We start from the raw sequence: 25,393 nt of genomic DNA, 5'->3' as shown, positions 1-25,393 counted from the left end.
GTTTTATTAGCTTAGTTGGTTAAAAGGTAGTACTTGTTTTTGTTAGGTTGCAAGTTCGAACCATACCTATAATAATTTTAATTTTATTTTTAACCGTTTTAAGTTTATGGGCGGGTCAACCCACAATCCGACCCAAATATCCATTTACTCTCACATATATCCAAATTAACCACAGCTCTCGACCCGACAATCCGGACACTTTAAAAATTAAGCATCATATATATATATTAGTTAGTTAAAAAGTTGAACTTATATCGTTAAAATGTCACGCGTTTATCAAATTTTAGGTTGAATTTAAAATATAAAGTGTTATTAGCTTAGTTGGTTAAAAGGTTGTACTTGTTTTTGTTAGGTTGCAAATTCGAACCATACCTATAGCATTTTTAATTTTATTTTTAACCGTTTTAAGTTTATGGGCGGGTCAACCCACAATCCGACCAAAGTATTCATTTACTCTCACATATATCCAAATTAACCACAGTTCTCGACCCGGCAATCCGAACACTTTAAAAATTAAGCATCATTATATATATATAGATTTGAGCCAAAATAATTAATAATATATTGTTTACTATAAACAGTTAATATTAATTTAAGGACTATTTAATAAAAAATAGGAAATAAAAAAATGTTTATAAAAATATGATGTTAAAAAGGTTATATTAAAATAAATTTAATTTGTTTTAGAAAAAAAGTTACAGAATTATTAAAATTATTTGTTTGTTTTTGTATAAAGTTAAATAAAAAATAATGTTATTTATTTTAAAATATATTAAACATAAAATAAAATAAATATGTTAATAACCAAATTTTAAAAAGAGTCAATATTATCTTTAATATTACACACTACCAAATTTTCTTCTTCTGATTATTATACACATGACAATAATGACATATATACATATACAAGTACCAATTCACATATGCTTTTTATCCTATTTAATTATTCTATTCATTTATTTAAATTAATATTTTGATGAAATAATTAATTTATTAAACTTTTTTTTGTCAAACTATTATTAGGAGCTTGAATTTGATTTTGATTTTATATTATGTTACATTTAACTTTTTTTCATCATGTGAGACTCATACAATACTTAAATATTTTTAGTTTTATTTTTTACAATAACTCAAAGTAAAAGTAAGAAGGGATTTATGTTTATTTACTATTTAAAATTAATTAGATATATGACAATAAATAATTACATGGTAAAAAATGTCATATTGTAGTATATTAATAGATATTTGTTCGAAAAAAATCTCAAATAATTATAAATAATAAAATTCAAGTTTTTGATGATGTAATTTAAAGTTAGAATCTAAAATGTCAAAAATATCCAAATTCAAACTCTAAATAATAATAAATATTCAAATATTATTTACAGTGTTACTATAAATGAAAAGAAATATAAATTTAGTGTTAATATAAAATTTCAACAAAATTTTTAGTAGGATAAATGATAGATGATATCAGAGGAATTATTTCTATGGATGCCCATATTTGAGCACTTTGGGTTTGATTTTTGTATTTTATATTATATACAAATTATTATTATGATTTACTGTACGACAATCTTTTACTCGACACAAAAATACAACTTAAACTGAACACGAAAAAAATCAAGTTAGAGTCATGTATATTTTGGTTTGGTCGACATTAATAATGTCGATCCGTTTAACCTTATTAAAAAACTAGCATATAGCCCATTCATTTGCACGAGTATCAAAAAAAATTAGAGTGAAAATATCATTTTTAATTTACTCATATATATATATCCAAACTAACCACAACTCAACCCGGCAATTCAGAATTTTGAAAATTAAGCATCATTATAATTATAATTATAATAATAATAATAATAATATATATATATATATATATATATATATATATATATATATATATATATATATATATTAGTTAAAAGGTTGAACTTATATTTTTAAAAACGTCTCTTGTTTATTACTAAAAGTGTTTAATTTAAAATATAAACTCTAATTAGTCTAGTTGGTTAAAGGGTTATATTTATTTTGGTTAGGTTGCGAGTTCGAAACATACCTATAATATTTAACCGTTTTAAATTTATGAGCGGGTCAACCCACAATCGGACCCAAGTATCAATTTACACCGCTCTCGACCTGACAATTCAATATATATATATATATATATATAGATAAGTCAAAACCGATCTGACTTTAAATGATTCAAACCTTTTCTAGTCTACCCACTAACTAATTTTCATTTTGTATGTGGACTGGACTTTTGATTTGGGCTGGACTCCATTTTTTAGTATTATTTTAGACTGGATTTTTGTTTTGAAATTCCCACCTGCAAAAATAAAATAAATTAAATTAGGCTAAGGGTATTCTTGGTATTTCATTTTTTATTTAGGTTGATATATGTTAATATAGAATTAACTATTATATATTAATTTCCTATAAAAAGCCTGTTTAAGAATAATTTACAAATTCCTGAATTGTAATTAAAGACGTATTTGGAATATTTTATTTTCAAATTCTATCTATAAATATAATAATATTGTATCTAAACTAAATATAATAAAAATAACAATACTACCCTATAATTGCTGAACTATGCTGTAAAATGTTGATATTAACGAATACAAATTATCTTTCTTAGTGAAATATTGATAAATGTAGTCATTGTATAAAATATCAAGATGTAATTGTAATTGTGCACATATTTACTCTCGATAAATAATTAAAATGAACTAGACTTATAAACTGAAAAGTAAGCTTTCAAAATTTTTAAATCCGATGCTCTCTAATCCTTATCAAGAAGAATTAATATCGAAGAAATTAACAATTTGATGAAACAAATTTTCTTTTATGCAAGTTTATACATACATACATACATATTATACATGAACTCAATATTTGTTAAAGGCATGCCAAACCTGACGAAGGTTGTGAGAAAAATGAAATCTATGAGAGCAAAGTAATAGGAAAAATAAATCTTGCATTGAAATGACTTATATGCCCCTTCAAATAATGAAATGATCTGAGGTTGATTTTAGCAAGAGCTTAGAGTTAGTTTGATAAAAAAAAAGTTTAAAATACAATAAGGAAATAAGAGGGGGGAGGGGAAATACATGTGATGGAAATGGTATTGCTAAACACTCGGAGAATATCACGGGTTATAGGTCGGTTGAGGAAACTGTGAAGCCGAACAAGAACGCTCAGTGAGGAAACCAATTTGGTTCCTTGCAAGCCACTCTTCCTCGCTCCAATTCGTATTCGAAGCTCGAAAGATGATCTAGAAGAAGCTAGAGAAGGTTGGGCGCTGAGGTAGCGGCAAGATACATTCACGGGACATTGAGGAACTCTAGCATGACTGCACCGGTTGAACAATATTGCAACTTGGCGGATACCCGAAGTTGAAAATATTTTACTTTTATTTTACTTGGTTCACTAAATGCAATTTAATTTGTGATATACACAATCTTACCATAACAATGATAAGTTACATGGGGCAAATTAAGATTGCCGTGGAACTGAGTGGAAACATATTAATTCACAAAAGTTTATATAAAATTATAAGTTTGTTCACTTTTTCTTCTTATATATGGCTTTTTTTTTTTTGGTATTTCTAGATTATTTGTAATTTTATTTCAAGTCTTATTTCATTAACTAAAGATTAAGGACTTTTATATTTGATATGTTTTTCTTTTTGTTTTATAAAAATACAAGTTTGCTCACTTTTTTTTTCTTCTTTGAACATTTTAGATATTTCTAGATTATTTGTTACTTTAGTTTAAAGTCTTGTTTCATTTATTAAAGATCAACATCTTTTATATTTGATATGTTTTTCTTTTAGTTTTATATAAAATTACAAGTTTGTTATTTTTTTGTTTTGGCCTTTTAGATATATTTAGATTATTTGCGATTTTAGATTAAAATCACTACTTTAAAATATTGATTTTCAATTTGGTTGGTTTAGTTGTGAATCAATTTACCAAAAATGGCCAAACAAAACATACTTATCATAAGGTTTGATGCAAATTCAAATCCGACATTTATACACATATCAAACTACACTCTTGCAAACAAACTTTAAAGTCATCCACTTTAATTAGAAAACTCTTTACATTTTGCAACAACTGTCTTCCACAATCTGCAACATAAAAAAGCACGTCACCGTCTTTTTCAACTCCAATTTTCAATCTTCACGTTGACGAATATCAAATCTCTTGGGAGATAAATCACAAATCTCCATATTTGAGAAATTTAAGGCAAACAAGTCTCAATACATATCAAACAAATCCAAGATCAAAGTCAAACAAAGCTTTAAGAACTTGATTAAAATCAAATAAAGCTTTACTTGTGAAAATTTGAATCAAATAGGTCTTAAACCCATTTTGTGAAAACGAACGAGACTTAAAGAAAAAGTATTAATGGTTGACCGCTTCAAAGATTTTTGATATATAAAGATATATATTTTCCCTTTTATTTCAATAGAAACATGTACCAAATTAAAATATGTCAAAACAATCAACCTCATCTTCTTCGTTCTAGGTAGCGTTGTGTACACGACGATTCACATGCGTCCATTAACGCTTTTGAGAAGAACAAAAGACACATTGTCTTCTTCTCTCTTCTTCTCAAGACATTGTCACACATAATTGAGAAAACTTTTAACGACCGCCGATATCTCCTTAGCAATTGATGTTTTAATCTCAAATCTTCATGATTGTTAATTATTTCACAGCCAATGTCATTTCCTCTTATAAACAACAATCTTCAACAAAAGCACAATTTTACAACAACTTTTTCAATGACGATTAGAGTTTTTGTCATATCTTCACAAATAGATTATATTAATATATATTCTCAAAAATGCTTTGATACCGTTTAATGAAAAAAAATATAATCTAAACACACGATAAAAGAAGATATAAATGGTAAAGAAGAATAAACACAATATATAATAATGTTTGACCAACAAATGTCTACATCCTTAGGGAGTCGTCCATTTTATAAATTTCATGAAATAATGGTCAAAATAACCCTAGGTTACAGTGTCTCTTTTTATAAAAGTATATCAAAAACAATAAAGACTAAATTACTACTTTTAAGCCCTCAAAAGGTTTACAACTAATTACAATATATAAATTCTAATAAAATATGAGACAAAGACTCAATACTTGCATTATATTATTGAGTGTTGGTTGGGTACTCTGGCAAAAAAAAGTATGGAACTGGAGGTCGCGGCTAATTTGCCATGTCAGTGTTGTAGATGATGATGAAAAATTACTGTGAGATTCTATAATATTTTTTATTTTCTTGATCAACTATTATAACATATACTACTACTTTTCTTTTTCATATCCCCTATTTAGTAGTTTTGAACTCCAAGAGAATACATTTGAATTTGAGTTTATATGCTGTCCTTGCAGTCTCTAAACTTATTCAAAGTTTTAGTTGTGTTTTTTGGTTTGGAAAATGAAATTCTTATGTCATAATGTTTTTTTCAAGCACTTCCCTGAATTGAATTTGAAAAGGACTAATGAAATTGAAGTGCATCCATATATGATACAGTAAAAAGGAACACTGATATTAAGTTGTTTAAAAAAAATACTGATATTATTGAATCACATTTAATGAAACCATGTGCAATGTAGGCGAGTGTGAGCAATCCAATTCAATAATGTAGCATTCATTGTGTTTGGATTATGTCTTTTTTTCTTCTTCTTCTAATAGATGTATTGAAATTTGATACTACTAAATATGTATCGTTTTATTATGGCGAAACCAATCCTTAGACTCGATCGAGCCACTTTGACCAAGATTTGTTTTTTTAATGCGGAAACATGACCTTTTTCAAAGGGTCATTTGGATTTTTTTAAATGAATTTATTGAGTGAACAAAAAAAAACTACCAATGTCTAAGATATTTATGATTTCATTGTGATTTGTGACCATACATATTATTTAAAGAAAATAACAAATGGTTTGACATTGAAAGGTGATTTTCTAGCAGTTGGCAAAAATCAACTTGTATATTTACTTACTGGCAAAATAATGCATCTTCTAACAATGAATGTCTCATTTTATTGTTGGGACTTTTATGGAATATAATAATGTTATCTTTACTAAATTAAATGAGTTATTTTCTATATTTTATTTAATGTCATACAAATATTTTGAGAACATTCCCCTTAATGTTCCAACTTTGCTATTATGTCCAATTTAATTTGTAATTGAAGTGTTTTTCTTATGCTTTTTTATTTATTTATAGAATGATCAAAGTGTCTAAAAAGAGTCATAGATCCCAATCCTTATAATTTGCCCCTCTTAAAATTGCAAGTAAAATGAATAAGGAAAACAAACAGCATTGAATAAACAAGAAAATGGTAGGTTTCTCATTAAAGCACATCATGTACATTAAATTTCTCTTTAATGGCCATGGAAACAACCCTCTAGCTAGCTACCATTTCTATAACACTTGTGGACATATCGCCAAAGATGGAGGAATCGATGACGACGAAGATCATGATAGAAGCCGACGAAGAAGCAGACATGAGGGAACCCGTAAGCCCAACAGGACAATTCTTCAACAGCTCGGTTCTATCAATATCTATTATAGCTGTCATGGAATCACAAGTCCCCATTGATGATGCTCTGACCATGACTTTGCTCAAAGATGTCTTCTTACCCATCAATCCTCGGTTCTCCTCGGTCATGGTAATAGATAGATCTTCACTTCTCCTCATTTTAATGTTTCAAAACTGTTATACAAAAGTTTATTTATATCTATAAGTAAATAATGACATATGTGGGAACCCACACCTTTCCTTAGACCACTTGGCCAAACTGTATTATGAATGTTTAGATAATGTTCTACATATTGTAACTGATACTTTACTATTTGAGGTAAAAAAAGGAGACAGACAAGAATGGTGTAAAACAATGGAAGAAAGTAAAAGTGAACCTCATTGACCACGTAAACGTCCCAGTGTTCCGAGCCGGGGAGTCGCCGGAATTCTACGAAGATCAATTCAACAACTATTTATCGGAGCTAGCCTTACAAGAACTACCTCGAGGAAGGCCATTATGGGAAATCCACATCATCAAGTACCCGACAAGGAGTGTAGCTGGAAACTTGATCTTCAAGCTTCACCATGCACTTGGTGACGGTTTCTCCTTAATGGGTGCTCTTCTTTCTTGCCTCCAAAGAGCCGATAACCCTAATTTGCCATTGACATTTCCAAATATACGAGGCAGCGAGCCCAAGCTCGGGTCCACTGACGGGAAACAGGGGATTTTCCCTCGAATGGGTAATGTTTTCTCTATATTCTTTAATACAATTAGTGACTTTGGATTCGGGCTTGTGAAGAGTGCTTTGGTGGGCGATGGATCGACTCCTGTTAGGTCAGGCGACTCCGGGGTTGAATTCAATCCCATCGACATTTGCACGGTTACTTTCGGTCTCGATCAGCTCAAGCGAATAAAGTCCAATCTTCAAGTGGTGAGTCTTTCTTCAAAGCAAACAAAATTGATTAGAAATCGAAATTCACAATTGACAATTGGTGCAGACGATAAACGATGTGATAACGGGCATAGTTTTCCTGGGCACGCGTTTATACATGAAAGAAACAAAGAGTGAAAAATTCATCTCGACTGCTTTGGTATTGCTAAACACTCGGAATATCGCGGGTTATAGCTCGGTTGAGGAAATGGTGAAGCCAGACAAGAACACTCAATGGGGAAACCAATTTGGTTTCTTGCACGTCACTCTTCCTTGCCTTGACGAATCCGAGCCACTCCAATTCGTGTTCGAAGCTCGAAAGATTATCCAGAGGAAGAGAAAGTCGGGCGCTGTGTTCCTGACAGGGAAATTGTTAGAGTTGTTGAGAAAATACAGAGGGCCAGAAGTAGCGGCCAGATACATTCACGGGACATTGAGGAACTGCAGCATGACTCTATCCAATTTGATCGGACCGGTTGAACAATGCAGCTTGGCGGATCATCCATGCGCCGGAATGTACTTCATGGTCGTCGGCATTCCCCAGAATCTTACCATAACAATGATAAGTTACATGGGACAGATGAAGATTGCTGTGGGAACAGAGAGGAAACATATTAATTCACAAAAGTTCAAGTCTTGCATTCAGACAGCCTTTGATGTCGTCTTCAAGGCCGCCGTCGGTTGATTGCTCAACATATTCTTAATCTCATTCATGCTGTCATGATTCTATTTGTATTTGTATTTTTAGTAAATTGGATGTGATTGAATTTTAGTATTGTTACATACTGATTGAATGACATTGGTGATTTGGGTTATTTGAATATCAAAATTTTCATATATATCTTCTTATCAATTAAAATATATTTCAAATTAAAAAAATAAATAAATGATAATTTATATTAATAATTTAAGTTTTTCTACTTTATAACCTAATTTATATTTTCAACAAATTTTCAGACTGTAAAAATGTCAATCCTAATTAGACTATTTAGTAAGTTTACTTATGGTAAAAGTATAATATAATGAATGAATATACATGTATGAAAGAAAGAAATAAGTAATTTTAATCACAAATAAATAAATTTATAGTAAACACTAATGTATCTCAAATGATGAGAGAGATTCTTAAATAAATAAAGGTCATGCAATCAATTTTCAAAAAAATTATTATTTTTTATAGTGAATATAAGAGATTTATTGAATTAACCGCCCATTTTGTGAATCTTTTTGTTGCTCTAGATTTATTTGTGTAAGGATAATATTTGTATCTCTCCTAATATACATTATTGGTATAATTTCCCCCCACAAGACGTGTCTTCATATTTGCATCTATGAGTTCATATTTGATCATATTTTGTTTTCAAAAGAGATTTTTTCTTTTTAAGTGGAATCTATAAAATTTTATTAATATAAGTTATTATCTAAGCAAAAAAACAAGATTGTATCAAAAATAGAACTAGAGAAAACATAATGCATGTATGAATTCTTAAAAAATAACTCCACAAGATAAATATTGACTTTCACTCTTAAAGAAAAATTTAATAAAAACTCCAAAAACAAACAAATCAAAACATTAAAAATTTAAAGTATTTGTCAAAATTAAAAGAATAATATGAGTATTTACTAGTTGAAAGAAAATTAAAATAAAATAAGAATAATCAAACTGATAAATTGAAAGTTATACAATTAAACTTATAAATCATATCTGATAAAATAATCTGAATTGAAACAATAGTTGAAATAATTCGAAATAAGACAATAGTTAAACTATAAAATAGCAATTATTGGTATTCTCAAGTTAAACTAAAAAAATGTTGAATGGATCAATTCTTTGTTTTGGTGGAGGTTGGAATTTAATTTATAATTTAAACCCAAGAACATGCTGGATATGGTGGGATGTGATTCAAATATTGCGGATGTCATGAAAATCTATTCAGATGATCATAGTTGAAGTCATAGGTAAGAAGAAGCTCAGAAAATTTCAAAGAAAATTTCAAATGGAAGTGGTCTATGGCAACAACTCTGAACATGAACGAAAACAACTTTAGAGGAGTCTTAGGAGTTGAATTGACAGCAGCATAGCATGGGCCATGTTAGAATTTGTATCTTTCAAATCCGATCTGCTTGAAAACAATCTGTAAAAAACACAAGAAAGAAGAACACAAGAACACACAGATTTATAGTGGTTCACTCAAATTGAGCTACATCCACTTCAACTACTACCAGATTTCACTATGAAGAAGAATGAATATAGAGTTTTTGCCTCACATTTTATCTCTCTAAAATTATGTCTTATTTAATGTAAACCCTTAATAATCATATATTTATAGGGTAAACATTAAGGTAATAAACCTAAATAACTTTGGTTAGGCTCAAACCCAAAACCAAAAAGAAAACCCAATAAACTCTAATTAACAATGTAGAGTTTATTATAAGTGTAGACTCCATAACTCAACAATCTCCCACTTGGAGACTAACTTCATCATTTCTCGATCGGTAGTGGATCACTTCGATATCATCATAACCAATAAAAAAACATTTATTAGACTTTGGATCAAGCTTGCTCCTATCACATTCATTAATATGAACATATGATAAATAACCAAACACTTTCAAATAAGAAAGGTTTACCTTTTTATTGCTCCAGGCTTCTTCAGGAATTTTGAATTCAAGAGGAACATAGGGTCTCCTATTTATCAAATAGGCAGCAGTATTAATAGCTTCTGCCCATAAGGTTTTAGGCAGCCCTGCATGCAATCTCATGCTTCTAGCACGCTCGTTCAATGTTCGATTCATTCGTTCAACTACTCCATTCTCTTGAGGCGTTCGGGGAATAGTCTTCACCATATTGATCTCATTCACATCACAATACTCTTTGAAATCTGAATTGATATATTCACCTCCGTTGTCGGATCTCAAGCACTTAACTTTCTGATTTGTTTCATTTTCAACCAAAGCCTTCCATTTCTTGAAAATAGCAAATACTTCAGACTTGTGCTTCATAAAATATACCCATACCTTTCTTGTCGAATCATCTATAAATGTCACGTAGTATTGTGATCCGCCAATAGAAAAAATATGTGCAAGTCCCCACACATCAGTGTGTACCAACTCTAGCCTTTCTTTCTTGAGCTCCTTCCCAATTTTTAAGAAACTCACCCGTTTCTGTTTTCTAAGAATGCAGGTTTCACATAACTGATGTTCAACAGACTTCAGTTATGGAATCTGTCAATTCTTCAAAAGAATTTTCATCCCTTTTTTGCTCATATGGCCCAACCTGCAATGTCACAGCTCACTGTTCTTCGAGTCATCAACTACAGCAGCAACTGATTCTCTGCAAGTTGACGTCGTGTATAATGTTCCAGTTTTGTGACCTCGAGCAACAATTATTGCTCCTTTAGTCACCTTCCACGCACCATTTTCACAACTGAAATTGTGACCTTCTTCATCAAGTTGTGTAACAGAGATCAAATTGCGCATTAAACCTGGAATGTGTCTCACTTTATTAATCTTCCAAACAGAACTATTTTCCATCTTCAATTTGATGTCCCCCATGCCAACAATATCTAGTGTCTCACCATCTGCGAGATAAACTTTCCCACAGTTTCCAGCCACATAATTCTCCATTAATTCTTTGTGGACAGTGGTGTGGAAAGACGCTCCTGAGTCCAAAACCCATGAATCTATCGGGCTATCAACAGACAGAAGTAACACATCATTGACAGATTTTGTAACAACATTGGCTGCATCATTTTTATCATCACCATTTTTCTTCATTGCTTTGTAGTTCCTCTTTAAATGACCCTGTTTACCACAATCCAACACTCAAATGTCCGCCCAGACTTGGACTAACTCCTCCTACTCCTTGACATAGATCTTATCTTACCTCGGTTGAAATTTCTATCATTACCTCTTCCCATGTTTTCCACATTCAGAGTAGAACCTTTGAATGTTTCACTAGAATCAATTTTACGAACCTCTTCAGCAAGAATACGATCTCTAACTTCAACAAATTTCAGTTTAACATTTCCAACTGAATTACTAATTGCTGCCCTCATTGGTTCCCAACTATTTTGTAGAGATGCTAACAAAATCAGGGCACTAACTTCATCCCAAAAATCAATCTCAACAGATAGAAATTGATTCACAATTGTATTGAATTCATTCAAATGAGTAGTGACAGAAGTATCATCAACCATTCTTAAGTAAAAGAGTCTTTTCATTAAGTGTACCTTGTTGTTAGCAGATGGTTTCTCATACATATCATAAAGAGCTTTCATCAGACCCATGGTGGTCTTCTCCTTTGCTACATTGTGAGCAATCGTCTTGGCTAGCGTCAATCGAACAACTTCCAAAACATGTCTATCAAGGAGTTTCCATTTAGCTTCATCCATCTTCTCTGGTTTCTCACTCAAAGGAACATGAAGCTTCTTTCTATAGAGATAATCTTCAATCTGCATTCTCCAGAAGGCATAGTCTGTCCCATCAAATCTTCCAATCCCATGTCCTATACTGTTCTCACTTGCCATCATTTTCAATGCTCAGATCTAGCCTAGCTGCTCTATACCAATTGTTAGGATTTGTATCTCCCAAATCCGATCTGCTTGAAAACAATCTGTAAAAAACACAAGAAAGAAGAACACAAGAACACACAGATTTATAGTGGTTCACTCAAATTGAGCTACATCCACTTCAGACCCCACCAGATTTCACTATGAAGAAGAAGGAATATAGAGTTCTTGCCTCACACTTTATCTCTCTAAAATTATGTCTTATTTAATGTAAACCCTTAATAATCACATATTTATAGGGTAAACATTCAAGTAATAAACCTAAATAACTTTGGTCAGACCCAAGTCCAAAACCAAAAAGAAAACTCAATAAACTCTAATTAACAATGTAGAGTTTATTATAAGTGTAGGCTCCATAACTCAACAGGCCATAATGAGGACTTCAATATCACGAGATATGCATATGAAAGATTGTCGACAACTAAGATTACGCAAGGAATGATTAAGTTCAATGAATGCATCATGAATATTTGATGAATCGAGCCAACCAATTTGGGTAGCATGTTTACATGATCAACAACACGAGGAAATTAACAAACTAGAAATAGTCAAATTGATCGGGGATTAATCAAAGACGAATGAGTTATTCAATTTTCAAGTAGTCAAGTTGATGTTATTAGTTCAAGATATCTAATCATTGTCCAACCAAACTCTTTTGAAAAAAGGAAAGAAGAATGAAAAGATCATTCAACTTCTTCAATTTTTGGATAGAAAGTGACAAGTTCAGAGTCATCTAGGATGACGTTTGGTCGAAGAATGTATAATAACGATAATGTTCAGTATTAGTGAAAAATTGAATTTCAGCCATATATATTTCAACCAGAGTTGCCAAAACAAGGGCCAAATTTGAGAATATTCAGAAACAGTGTGTACAGTGTTAAGAGGAGCAATTGTGAGGTTGTTCAAGGGAAAAAACAAATTTATGAAGAAACCATTAGCTATTACTGAGAACTCATTGGAACAAGGAAAAAGGTTACTAATTGCAGCACTATTCTTCGTCAGATTGTTCATAAAAATGTCACTGAAGAGGATAGTAGATAATTGATTGAGGTTGCTACTAACAAAGATATTAAACATACAATTTTCAAGCATGAATGAGGACCTGGTGGTTTCAATGCAATGTTTTTCAAAGACAATTGGGATGTGGTTAATAATAATACGAAGGGGTCAAGAATTTTTTTAGCAATAGAAAAATGCTCAAGCAATGGAATTCTACAATCTTATACCAAAGTGTTTCATACCCAAAAAGATTCAGGATTTTCGACTTATCTATTCACGCAATGTTAAAATTATCTCGAGATAAGAGAATAGATAAATACTATAATGTGAAATTCAAACAAACCTATAAAAAAAAGTTTGAAAAGGTTCAATATTTATAGAAAAATACTAATTAATTGAATCTCCAATTAAGTAAATAACAATAAAAAGTAAAAATTTGAAGCAGTTGTCCAAATAATTTAAATAACAATATTAGTCTATGGAAGAAAGTTAGAATGAAATGAGAATAATTAAACCTCTAAACTGAAAGCTAAACAATTAAACTTATAAAAAAGACAAATCAAACATAATAAAATGTCCAAAATAAGATAATAGATGAAGATTAGAAGATAAAATTAAACAAACATGTAAAAGAAAGCATGAAAAACTTTGAGACAAATCCTAATTAATAGAAGGTAAAAAATGATACAAATCAAAACATTCAAAATTTAAAGCAGTTTTCAAAATAATTAAAATAACAATATTAGTTTATACTAGTTAAATTTTTTTTAAGTGTTATTATCTATTTTATTTACTAGACGTCACAAAATTGAATTTTGGTAACTAGAGTTTTTCTCCTTACCTCCAATATATCAGGGCTAAACAAATTAGTAAATTTACTATGGTAAGAGTATAATATAATAAATGAATATTCTTGGCTTAAAATTAATTATAATCGCAAAAATATAAGTTTATAGTAATATTTTTTTTTTTGTAAATTTTAATTGGATAAAATGATATTTGTATTCCATGAAGTATACATTGACATGATTTCTTTCCTATGCAAATCTGATTCAGATTTTCATTTTTTAAAAAGTGAGATCTTTGAGTTTATAATTTCTCTTTTCACTTTCTTTGATCTTGTTTTTTATTTTTATTTTTTTGACTTAATATTAATTTGCATATATTTGAAACTAATATAAATTTGATTAGATTTTTCCCAAATTAAAATGAAGAAAAAGTTTTTGTCATTAATTCACTTATATAAAAATTAGATTTGAATTTTAAATTATAAAATTATTTAAATATTATTTTTATAATAAATTTAAAATTTAATTGATATAATAATTAAATTTATAAATAAAAAATTCGAATTTAAATTATTTATAATAAATGATTTTAAATTTTAAAAATAAATAAATTATTACTTTATTATTATTTTACTAATAAAAGTTTTATTTAATTAAATTAATAAAACCAATATGCTATAGTTTTAAATAATTTATAATATAATTAATAGTTATTGATAATAATTAATATTATTAATTTTATTTAATATTCTATATTTTAAAATTCAATATATATATTATTTAATAAATATTTTTATTAAAATTTTAATATATATATTATTTAATAAATATTTTTTAATACAGATACTATGTAATAATTAATACAAAATTATAACAGTTTTTAAAAAAGCTTAACTAGTTTGGTTTTTTACATTTTATATAAATTGAAAAAACTAGTATAAATTAAAAATAAATGTATTAAAATGTTATATATTAAAATATATATATTATAAATAAAATGTGATACAAAATTTGAAATTTTAATTAATTATACATAAATTTTATAAATAATTTAGAACGTATTATCATTTATTATATGAATAAAATTATTTTAGTTATTATTATTTTTAATAATTTTTAAAATATAATTTTATAATAGAAAGTTATAATATTATTAATTTATAACAATTTTGTAATTGTTATTATATTAATAAATTATTGGATAAACTGATTTTATAATAAGTATTTAGAAATTTATAATTTATAATGTAAGTAATAAAAAAAAATATTAATAAAAACTAATAATAATAATAAATTAAAATTAATATAAATATATATAAAATTAAAATATTATTCAATATTTAAAATAATATTTATATTTATATTATTACTTTTAATAATTAATATATTATAAAGAAAATATATAATAATTATTTATAATTCAATAAAATATTTGTATAAACAAATTTATAACTTTAAGTTAAAAAGTTTTTTTTATTAAAGTTTTAATAGTTATAATTTATTAAATTAATAAAAGTGGAAAATGATTTTTGACAAATTTAGAAAGCTTAATGTATATAATAATATAGAATTCAATATAAATTTAAAGTTTATTTGAATAAATTTGATTGTTGGTTATAGATTGATATAACTTGTTTATTTATATATAATATTTAGAAGGCATTAATATATAAAATATTATTTTTTTAAAGAAAAATAAAGATATTTTATATTTTTATAATTGAAATGAATATAAAAAGAATTAATAAATCATGAAAAGATATTGGATTTGGAATTGACTTAGTTATGGAATTAAAAATGGTACATATCAAAAAAATATATATATATATACATATATACATATCAAATATATATATATATATGAAAGGTGTAAGGTGTACATGTAGTGTCTCCCTCAAATTTCAAATTTCAGTAACGCGTGAACTTAAATCTTGAACTGCATCCATCTAAGGGAAATGTGATGAAATGGTCCTAATAATAGCCTTAATTCCAAAAAAGGTTCGCGCCTAATAATATTTGCAAAATGGGCATTTTTGTCCGATGAAATGTATGTCTTTCCCCTGTGACTACATTTACGCGAATACACTTACGCGGATTACACTTACGCGAATTACACTTACGCGAAATATGTAATATGCGTCTTTCATACTATATAAAGCGCCTAATTTTGGCCCTCATTTTAAATCTTCAATTTTTAGGGTTCCGACTCTCTCTCAAACCCTATCCCCTCCGATCCCGCTGCTCCGCTAAGGTAACATATTCTCGTCTCAATTCATTCTTATGTATTCTAGGTTTTGAATATTATCCAAGTGATATTATGTTGGATGCAGGATCTAGGGTTTTAAGGAAATCTTACAAGTTTATCTATGTAAAGGTGATGACAATCAACAACACATGGGTTTGTACCTCATTGATCTATGGAAGCAGAAGTTAAACGTTTCGACTAGAGATGGCAATGGGTACCCGTATGCCCGATACCCGTGGGTACCCGATAGTAGGGTTCGGGTATTTTAAATCGGGTTTGGGGCCGGGTCGGGCATGGGGAGAGGGAGAAGGTACCCGGTCGGGTACGGGGTCGGGGATGGGGAGTGTGCGAAACCCAAACCCGATACCCGGTTATATTAATATTATTGATTTTTTTTATTAAAATTTAATGTGTGACTTTTCAAAAATGCTTCATCATTGCAAATGTATCATAAATATGCATCATTTAATTTGATCTTATCCACACTTCACTCTAACCATAATCATAAATACACTACACTCCAACTTTATTATTTTATATTCCCAAAACAATATTTCTCTATATAACTTCAATTTTTATTTTAATAACAAAATATTACTCTCTCTCATAATTTTTCATATTCAATCTCTAGTTTTTTTTCAATGTTCATTCTACTTTTTTTTCATTCTAGTTTATCTTCTTCAAGATTTACAAAAATTATGAGGTAGGTAAGTAATGGTTTTATTTTTATTTTTAATATTTTGATATTACTTATGTTAAAATTATTTATTAAAGTTGTGTTTCTTTTTTTTCAAACTTTATAATCTTATAAATAATTTAATCGGGTAATGGGGTACCCGTCGGGGATCGGGTACCCAACGAATCGGGGATGGGTATAGAAGTAGAGATACCCGTCGGGTTCGGGGTCGGGGTCGGGTAGTGAAATGAAAATCGGGTTCGGGAATGGGTACTTCACTACCCGTCGGGTAGGGTACCCGTTGCCATCCATAGTTTCGACGGATATAGAAATTGAAGAGGAAAATCCGACAGAGTTTAACACTCTCAACATCGGTAGATGAAACTTGCGGACGGTAAAAAGGAAACGTTTTGTTTTGATGATTTTGAATCTGAAATAGAGAAATGAGTAAATCAGGTATCTATTTGAATTCAATTAGGGTTTCAAAGGAGTAATTCATATCATTCCTTTTACTACTACTTGATTTTTGTAGGTAAAGGAAGATTGAAAGATCTGCAGATGCAAAAGGATAATCGTTTTTGTGCAGATTGTGGCTCTCCAGACCCGAAGTGGGCGTATGTTTCTTACTTAGTATTCGATATTTTAAAAATGTTGATAGAGTTGTGATAAAAATTAAGAGGTTTGGTTGTTTCTACTTTCAGGTCAGTTAATATTGGGGTTTTTATATGCTTAAAATGTCGTGGAGTGCACAGAAGCCTTGGGGCACATATCTCAAAGGTGAAATGAGTGATGGTTCTCAATGATTGATAGATGAATTGGATAAAAAAATGGTATGTCATAACTCATAAGTGATTTAAACAACAAGAACAAGTGTTATCAGTGACATTAGACGAATGGACAGAGGATGAAATTGAGGCGATGATTGATGTAGGAGGAAATGCTTCTACTAATTCTATTTACCAGGCTTATATTCCAGATAGTTTCTCGAAACCTAGGCTAGATTCTAGCCACGAGGATCGTTCTAAATTTATCAGGCCAATTTTATGATCGATCAATCAGTGCAACTAAACTATCTTTGGTTAATATATTGATCAAATCATTTAAATCCCTCCCACCCTTTCTTTGGTTTGTTTCTATTGTAGGTCTAAGTATGAACTGCAAGAATTTGTGAAGCCTAGCTTACGTATTTCTTCAATTTCCAACAAGAAGTCAAGCAACAATTTGTAGTCTAGTTCATCTCATTTCGTAGTCATTCTCTATCCAAAGTTCTACATCTTTTTTGTGTGGTTAATTATGTTCATACTAAATAGAATTCCTGATGGATGGATGACTGACAGGAAGGAATGGTGGAATTTATAGGAATGCTCAAGATAAAAGTGGTTAAAGGCACAAATTTAGTTGTCAGAGATATGTTGTCGAGTGATCCTTATGTTGTTCTTATTCTCGGACAGCAGGTGAGTGAGTTGAGTCCAGTCCCGGTTTTTTGTATATTTTGAAAATATTAATATGATCAACTTTATATAGAAAGCGCAAACAACTGTTATGAGGAGTAATCTTAATCCTATATGGAATGAGGAGATGATGCTTTCAGTGCCCCAAAATTATGGGCCGGTGAAATTGGTAAAAAAAGAAGATTGCTTTGTGATTTTAACAATTTTTGAAGATAATGAAATTATACATGAATGCAGAAAGTGTATGACTATGATACATTTTATGCTGATGACATAATGGGTGAGGTAGATATTGATATACAATGGATGATAAGTTCTGCAATGGTATATGGGGATGCTGCAATGTTTGGAAACATGCAAATTGGGAAATGGATAAAGGCGGATGATAATGTCATCGTAGAAGACAACACTGTGAATATAGTCGATGGAAGGGTGAATGAGGAAGTGAGTCTTAAGCTACAAAATGTAGAATCGGGAGAGATTGATCTAGAACTAGAATGGATTCCTCTTGAGCAATAATCATCTTAGTTAATCTTAAATATAACTAACTCTCTTACTTGTAATCAATAATAATAAGTTTTTTTTCCAAAAAAAAAATAATAAGCTCTCAATTCTCATTGAAGCCATTTTGTATAGAGAATTCTAGTTTTGTAAATCATTTACAGTTTTTTCCAGATCCTAAAATTCTTCACATGTTTCTCCATCAAGCTTTCTCTCTTGATGAAGCCAATTTTTCTTATTTTGTAACACATTATTTTATCTAAATTTATATATAGAGTTTCATGGGAATAGATGTGACTGACTTATACAAATTACTTTCTATATTTGTTATAAATTATATTACAGTCTGAGATTCTAAATTTTGGGTTGGGTTTCTGTTTTGTTATGTATGATGTCCTGTTTAATTGGACTAAGTTTGTTGTCATAAAGTTTTATTTTTTGTATGAATACAATTAGTCATGGACGAATCGTTCTCAATTGTGTCAACAATACTGTCTAAAGTGTCCGAATAATTTGACAAAATAATACCCAACCATGTTTAAATCGTCATCTGAAAATGATGAAGTTAATCTTTGATGAACTTAAATAGTCAGCTAAGAATGATGGAGTTATGAAAAAAAGTTAATTTTGTCTTACAATGTTCCATAATCTTGACATTGAGTGTGGATACGAAAAACAAGGGAATTTGACTAAATCGGGTCATAAGAGGGTGTGGGTTAAAGGGGTGTGTTCTTTTGTATGGATGGAATTTGTTATTTCAAGGAAAGACAAGTTTAAGATTCTTAATGTTATTTGTTTTTTCTTTAAGTTTTTTTTATGTTATTACTTAATTTGCTTTTATTTTAACATTTTGATTTGTTGTCAAATCAAAAAGTCCATCTTACAAACATAATTTATAGTTTAATATGGATTTTAGGTATTGTTCATGGCAAGATATTTACCCTTTTCTTTTTTCATATGAAATTTAATCCATTAAAAATAATATGTGAATGTTTTCAATCAAGCAAATTATTGGATATATTGTTTTAATAATAATTATTTAGAATACTTATAATTTATAATATAAATAATAAAATAGAAAAAATAAAAATAAAAAATAAAATTTGGATTTTGAATATCCAAACTTTCATTTCAGTAGGCCTATTTAATTTCTGAAATTTTAATTTATAAATTTTATTTTAATCTATAACTTTAATTGATATTGATATTAATTATATTAATTATATTTTAAAAATATATTTATAGAACTATATTAATTTTTATATTTATAAATTATAAATATAAATCTCTTAATATTTTAATATTAGTTTATAATAATTTAAATATTTTATTTTCATTTTAGTTTATAAATGTTTATATTTAGTTTAATTTATACATATATTTAGTTTGTTTTAAATTATTTAAAAATAATTTCAAATAATTTACAATCAAATTTTATATATTTTTTATTATAACATTTAAATTTTTAATTTTTTTTAATTATGCATAAACTTGAACCATTAGTTAATTATTTTATAATAAGAAGTTTTCTTTATTTTTCTTATATTTATAATAATTTTAAATATTAATAATTAAATTTAGTGTTAGTTTAATTTAAAAATTATATAATTAAAATTTTATGTTTCTTAAATGTTTTATTTATATTATAATTATATTTTATGATAAAATATTGTTCAATTTTAAATTAATTTAAATAAGATTATTATTTAATATTATTTAATTTATTTTAAATGAAAAAATGATTAAATAAGAAAGTTATATAAAACTTGTGCTGTGCCGTTACATTTTAGTATATATTATCAAATTTTTTCTATTAAATTATAGGCTTGATAAACTGATCTTAATTGTCAAATTAAGGGATACTATATTATATTGTTTATAATATCATTTTCCTTTATTATAATATTATTGACTAAACTTGCTTTTAAAAGAAAATATATGATATTAAATTTAAGCGTTTTATTTATTTATTTTACTTAATATTTAATATATTTAAATATAAAATAAATAAATAAATAATTTGTTTTTAATATATTTCCTTTCAACTATTAAATTTATTAATTATTTAAATATAAAAAAATAAATATTATAATTATTTAAATAATTAAAAAAACTCAAATAAATCACCTTGAATACAACGAAATAAATGCTGTACAGCTAATTATATTTATTTATTTATTTTTGAAATATAATTATATATAAACAAAGAGGTTCATATTATCATCTCTTTTAATATGCTAACTTTTTTCATCCTCTTGTATATCTATATTAATCAGATATATTCTCCTTGGGTATTTCTTCTTCAAATCTGCAAGTCTTCTTACTTTTTTTTTACATACCTGTTTATTTTTAATTTCAATTTCGAAATTTTTATTACACTTTATCTTTCTTTCAAATCTGTTAAATTTTTGAAATAATCGACTTTAGAGATGGATTATCAGTACAAATATGAAATTTCACATAACAAGGAATAATATGCAAATTTGAGATTTCCTAATATTATAAAAATATATATTTTTCCAAATCTCTCAACACATATTCCATTTTTGGCCTACTTTTATCGAACACAGACGAATACACTCTTTGGTGTCGCACAGTTGAGTTAAGTTTTTTTTTTTACTTTTTAAAATAAAAATAAAATATTAATATTAATATTAATTGTTATTATTATTATTATTTTACTTTTAAATTATAACTTAAAATAGAATTATTAATATCAATAAATTGAATTAGAATATAATTTAAAAAAAAAATTGATTTGTGAGAGTATTAAATTATAACTTTAATATTAAAAAAAGAAAGTCCATAAATAAAGAATGTTTTACTTAAAATAATAAAAATAATAATAATGAACCTTATTTTAGAAGTAAAATAAAAAAATTGTTGTATTATACTTTTATTAGGATCTAGAATTATCAGAAGTAAAATTATAATAGAATTTAAATATGTTATTTAATTAATTAAACTATATAAGATAAAATTTTACATTATAAAAATAAGATATTTTTTCAATTTAACTTAAAAAATATATAATTAATAAAATTTAATCAGAGGTATAACAAAAACACACTTTTTCAGGATTTATAAAATAATTAAAATGTTGTTTATTGAAACATACATAACAGAAAACTTTTTGAAATGTGAATACATGCAAAAACACTTTTTGGGGCGTTTAGTTTTTATTTTTATTTTTTTTCTGTTATTTCAGTAATTTTATTTAATAATATAATTTTAAAGAGAATGTTTTTTTAAACCATAACATTAACTATTTTTTTTTTTAAAAAAACTAATAATAATAATAATTTTAATAATAATAATTGTGTTGTAAATAATTTAGTTTAACAAAGTTAACAACAAAAAGGTTGTAATACAGATTTGTGATTAATATTATTATTTTTATTTATTTATATGTGTAATAAATTTCCAATATTTCTTTTAATAGATTTGTGAAGGCTGCTATTGGATTTTGATTCCAATTTATTATAAGAAAGTTAACTATAACTCTTATTCTGCATAAACCTGCACAAACAGTTGTGTGTTTCTTTAAACTCAGAATCAAACAGTTTAAATTGGATCTTATACCCTTATTATATACATTAAACTTCATATATTTATTTGTAATGAGTATTATCAACCCTCGTTACATAAACTCAATACATGTAAAAACAAAATATAGACATTCGTTTTATACCTATAAAATTATAAACTTTTAAAATAATTCCGAACCAAAATTAATTTAAGAAAACAAAATATATAGGAGCCGTTACACGGGATTTAATTAAATAACTGATTTAAAATCTTCATAGTATGAATTGGTTTCAAAACAATTAAAATAAAATAAATAAGACTGAATTATTTAAATTAAATTAAATCCCAATATATATATATATATAATATATATATAATTTAAGGAACTTGCGATTATTTTTTGTTAATTATAATAGAAGATTAAATAACTTATTTATTTTATTCTAGCCATTAAAAGACACTAGATAAGTATTGGATTTGATTAGAAAGATGCATGATGGAGCAAATGGGTACAACTATTTCCTTTTATTCACGTTAACAAACAATCAACAATGAATTGAATGACATCTCACTCTATTTCAATATGATTTGGAACATATATAAAATATCTAGTAACGTTTTGCCTTTAATATAAGAATTAATAATTTCACTTATATCACATTTATTCTACAATTATGCTAATTAAGTTAGGTGTTTTAATTTTTCTTTCTTTCTGAATTTAGATAGCTGTAATTCTTTTACATTTGTAGTAATTTGTTTTATCACTAGTGAAAAAGGGGTAAAAAACGAGAGTAAAAACTCTCGGTTTTGACCCTATAACTTTCGGTATAGACACATTACCGAAAGTTTTGGTAACTCTCGTCATCCCTCGATATTGACTCTTTCGTTAAAAATAATTGGGCGTTTACCGAGAGATATCATAGAGTTTTTAGTTTAGATACCCTAGAGTAAAACCGAAAGTTAATTGAAAAACTTTCGGTTTTTCCATAGAGAGAAAAACCGAAAGTTTTACAAATAACTCTCGGTTTTACTCCTAAGGAAAAAACCGAAGGTTTTCCAATTAACTCTCGGATTTCTTGAAATGGAAAACCGAGAGTTAATTAGAAAACTTTCGGTTTTTCCCATAGGAGTAAAACCGAGAGTTTTCTAATTAACTCTCGGTTTTCTTCAATTGTAAAACCGAAAGTTAATTAGAAAACTTTCGGTTTTACTCCTAAGGGAAAAACCGAAGGTTTTCCAATTAACTCTCGGTTTTCTTCAAATGGAAAAACTGAGAGTTAATTAAAAAAATTTCGGTTATACTCCTACAAGAAAAACCGAAAGTTTTCTAATTAACTCTCGGTTTTCTTCAAATGGAAAAACCGAAAGTTTTCATATAACTCTCGGTTTTTCCATTTAAAGAAAAACCAAAAGATTTCAATATTACTTTCGGTTTTTTCCTGTAAAATTTAAAAAATATACTGATTATTTTGCTTGCAAAACAAAACCTGTTCAGCCAAACCAATATATCAATAATAAAATAAATGACACATACATTAAATGATCATTATCATTACAAAATTCGCAACCAAACTAATCATCCGAACAATCTGTTATAAATTCAAATCGAAACAACTACTAATCAAAACATGTTTTCAATTGAAACAACATATCAAAACGTACTAGAATTAGCTCATGGGGGGAGGAGGTGGTTGTTGATATTGCCTCATATACAATTCGACGCTTTCCATTCTTGCATTCATTTCTAACTTCTCCCTCTCCATTCTTGCATTTGTTGTTTCCTTTTCCGCTTGCATTTCATTGATTATGCGCATTCTTTCTTCGTCCCTCTTCTCCAATTCCTCTAGTTTGAGCGCCAATCTTTGATTTTCTTCATACAATCGCTCATTGTTTCGTTGTGAACTGTTTCCACTTCGACGATCCTCACGAAAGTGTGTAGGCCGGACGCCTGATCCCATTTCAAACACTCCCCCGTGTTTTTGTTGTCCGAACACCCTCTCCGTCAATTCAAAATTAGATATTCCAGGTTCGTTACTAAGAACCTCCTCCATCTCAACCTGCACAATTGAAATAAAGTATCATTTCTATAATAAAAAACTAGGCATATTCAATTTACTTACAATTTTCTCTTGCACATGTTCGTCCGGGACGGGTGTTGGGTTTTCTTTTGTCGGTTTTGGGGTACGGGTCCTCTTGAATACTTCAATGAAAGACGGTGCCCGTCCCATTTCAATCTCTTGTTGAAATAAATGATTTATATAATTAATAACAATCTTTAGATTAAGTTATTACAAATAATGTACTTACCAACTCTTCTTCAATTTGTGCAAACGGTCTACTTCCCGTATGATATGGGAATTTTAGCTTCTTCCTATTAATTATATTTGTACGACTGTTTTGCTGTATTTGAAATAAAAAATGAAGTTAGATTAATTAATATCAGATTTTATAATTTATAAAACCGTACCTTAAATTTTCCGTGAAGAAATGGTTGCGACACAGTACCTCCGCCTCGTCTCCTTTGTGGACGCGGATATATGCCTTGTTCAAATCCGACCGCCATCTATCATATATCTGCTTGGCGTGTCCCAATTCGGTCTTTCGAAATAAATCAATAGAACCATTAGTAGCTTCGAACGGATCCTGAAAAAAAAACATTCAAATGTTAAAAATAATTATTTAATGAATAATGTATAATTAAGTAATAATTATTACCTTGATAGCAGTCCAAAGTGAATCCAATTGGTCTGCACTTAAAGCCTTCCACTTTAGAAGACGGTGTGAGACGACTGCGGGGTCCCGGATAATCGACCCCACATGTCTAGACCACCGTGTTCTTCCCACGTCAGCACCGCCTGACCTCCCATCTACCTCTCTAAAAGTAAGAGGAATCCTTGTCCCCGCTACCCTCTTAGACATCGCAATATTCTTGTTCTTCCCCTGTCTCTTACGGGCAGAAGATTCTTCAAAATTATCAAATTCATAATTAGATATGTGAATCAATTCAAACAATAACTAATTTGTAAACAAGTTACCTGTCGATGATGGGTCGGGAGTGGAACTGTGCTCCTCCTCGTCATCCTCCTCGTGAGTCTCCTCGAGACCCTCATCTTCAGCCTCATCGTCATCCACCATATCAGCAAACG

General features: G+C 28.3%; 1 protein-coding gene and 1 pseudogene across 1 annotated transcript; both read left to right on the top strand.

The window, feature by feature from the left end:
- The first annotated feature begins 6,456 nt into the window (after window positions 1-6,456).
- On the top strand, window positions 6,457-8,327 carry LOC124937894 (wax ester synthase/diacylglycerol acyltransferase 4-like). Its single transcript, XM_047478224.1, has 3 exons — window positions 6,457-6,704; window positions 6,904-7,488; window positions 7,556-8,327. Exons 1-3 carry the CDS (start codon window positions 6,486-6,488, stop codon window positions 8,171-8,173), a joined length of 1,422 nt encoding a protein of 473 aa, XP_047334180.1. The 5' UTR covers window positions 6,457-6,485; the 3' UTR covers window positions 8,174-8,327.
- An 8,883-nt stretch (window positions 8,328-17,210) lies between these two features.
- LOC124939499 lies at window positions 17,211-18,737 on the top strand (annotated as a pseudogene).
- Window positions 18,738-25,393: the final 6,656 nt, after the last annotated feature.

Source organism: Impatiens glandulifera, chromosome 5 (genome assembly GCF_907164915.1).
Source record: "Impatiens glandulifera chromosome 5, dImpGla2.1, whole genome shotgun sequence".
Classification (NCBI taxonomy): domain Eukaryota; kingdom Viridiplantae; phylum Streptophyta; class Magnoliopsida; order Ericales; family Balsaminaceae; genus Impatiens; species Impatiens glandulifera.
This window is presented reverse-complemented; position numbering and strand designations above follow the sequence as displayed.

Excerpts from the sequence above, each read along its gene's own strand:
- LOC124937894 (XM_047478224.1), top strand. The coding sequence starts at position 6,486 with ATGGAGGAATCGATGACGACGAAGATCATGATAGAAGCCGACGAAGAA. Across the intron at positions 6,705-6,903 it reads CTCGGTTCTCCTCGGTCATG|GAGACAGACAAGAATGGTGT; the intron begins GTAATAGATAGA and ends AGGTAAAAAAAG. Across the intron at positions 7,489-7,555 it reads TAAAGTCCAATCTTCAAGTG|ACGATAAACGATGTGATAAC; the intron begins GTGAGTCTTTCT and ends CAATTGGTGCAG.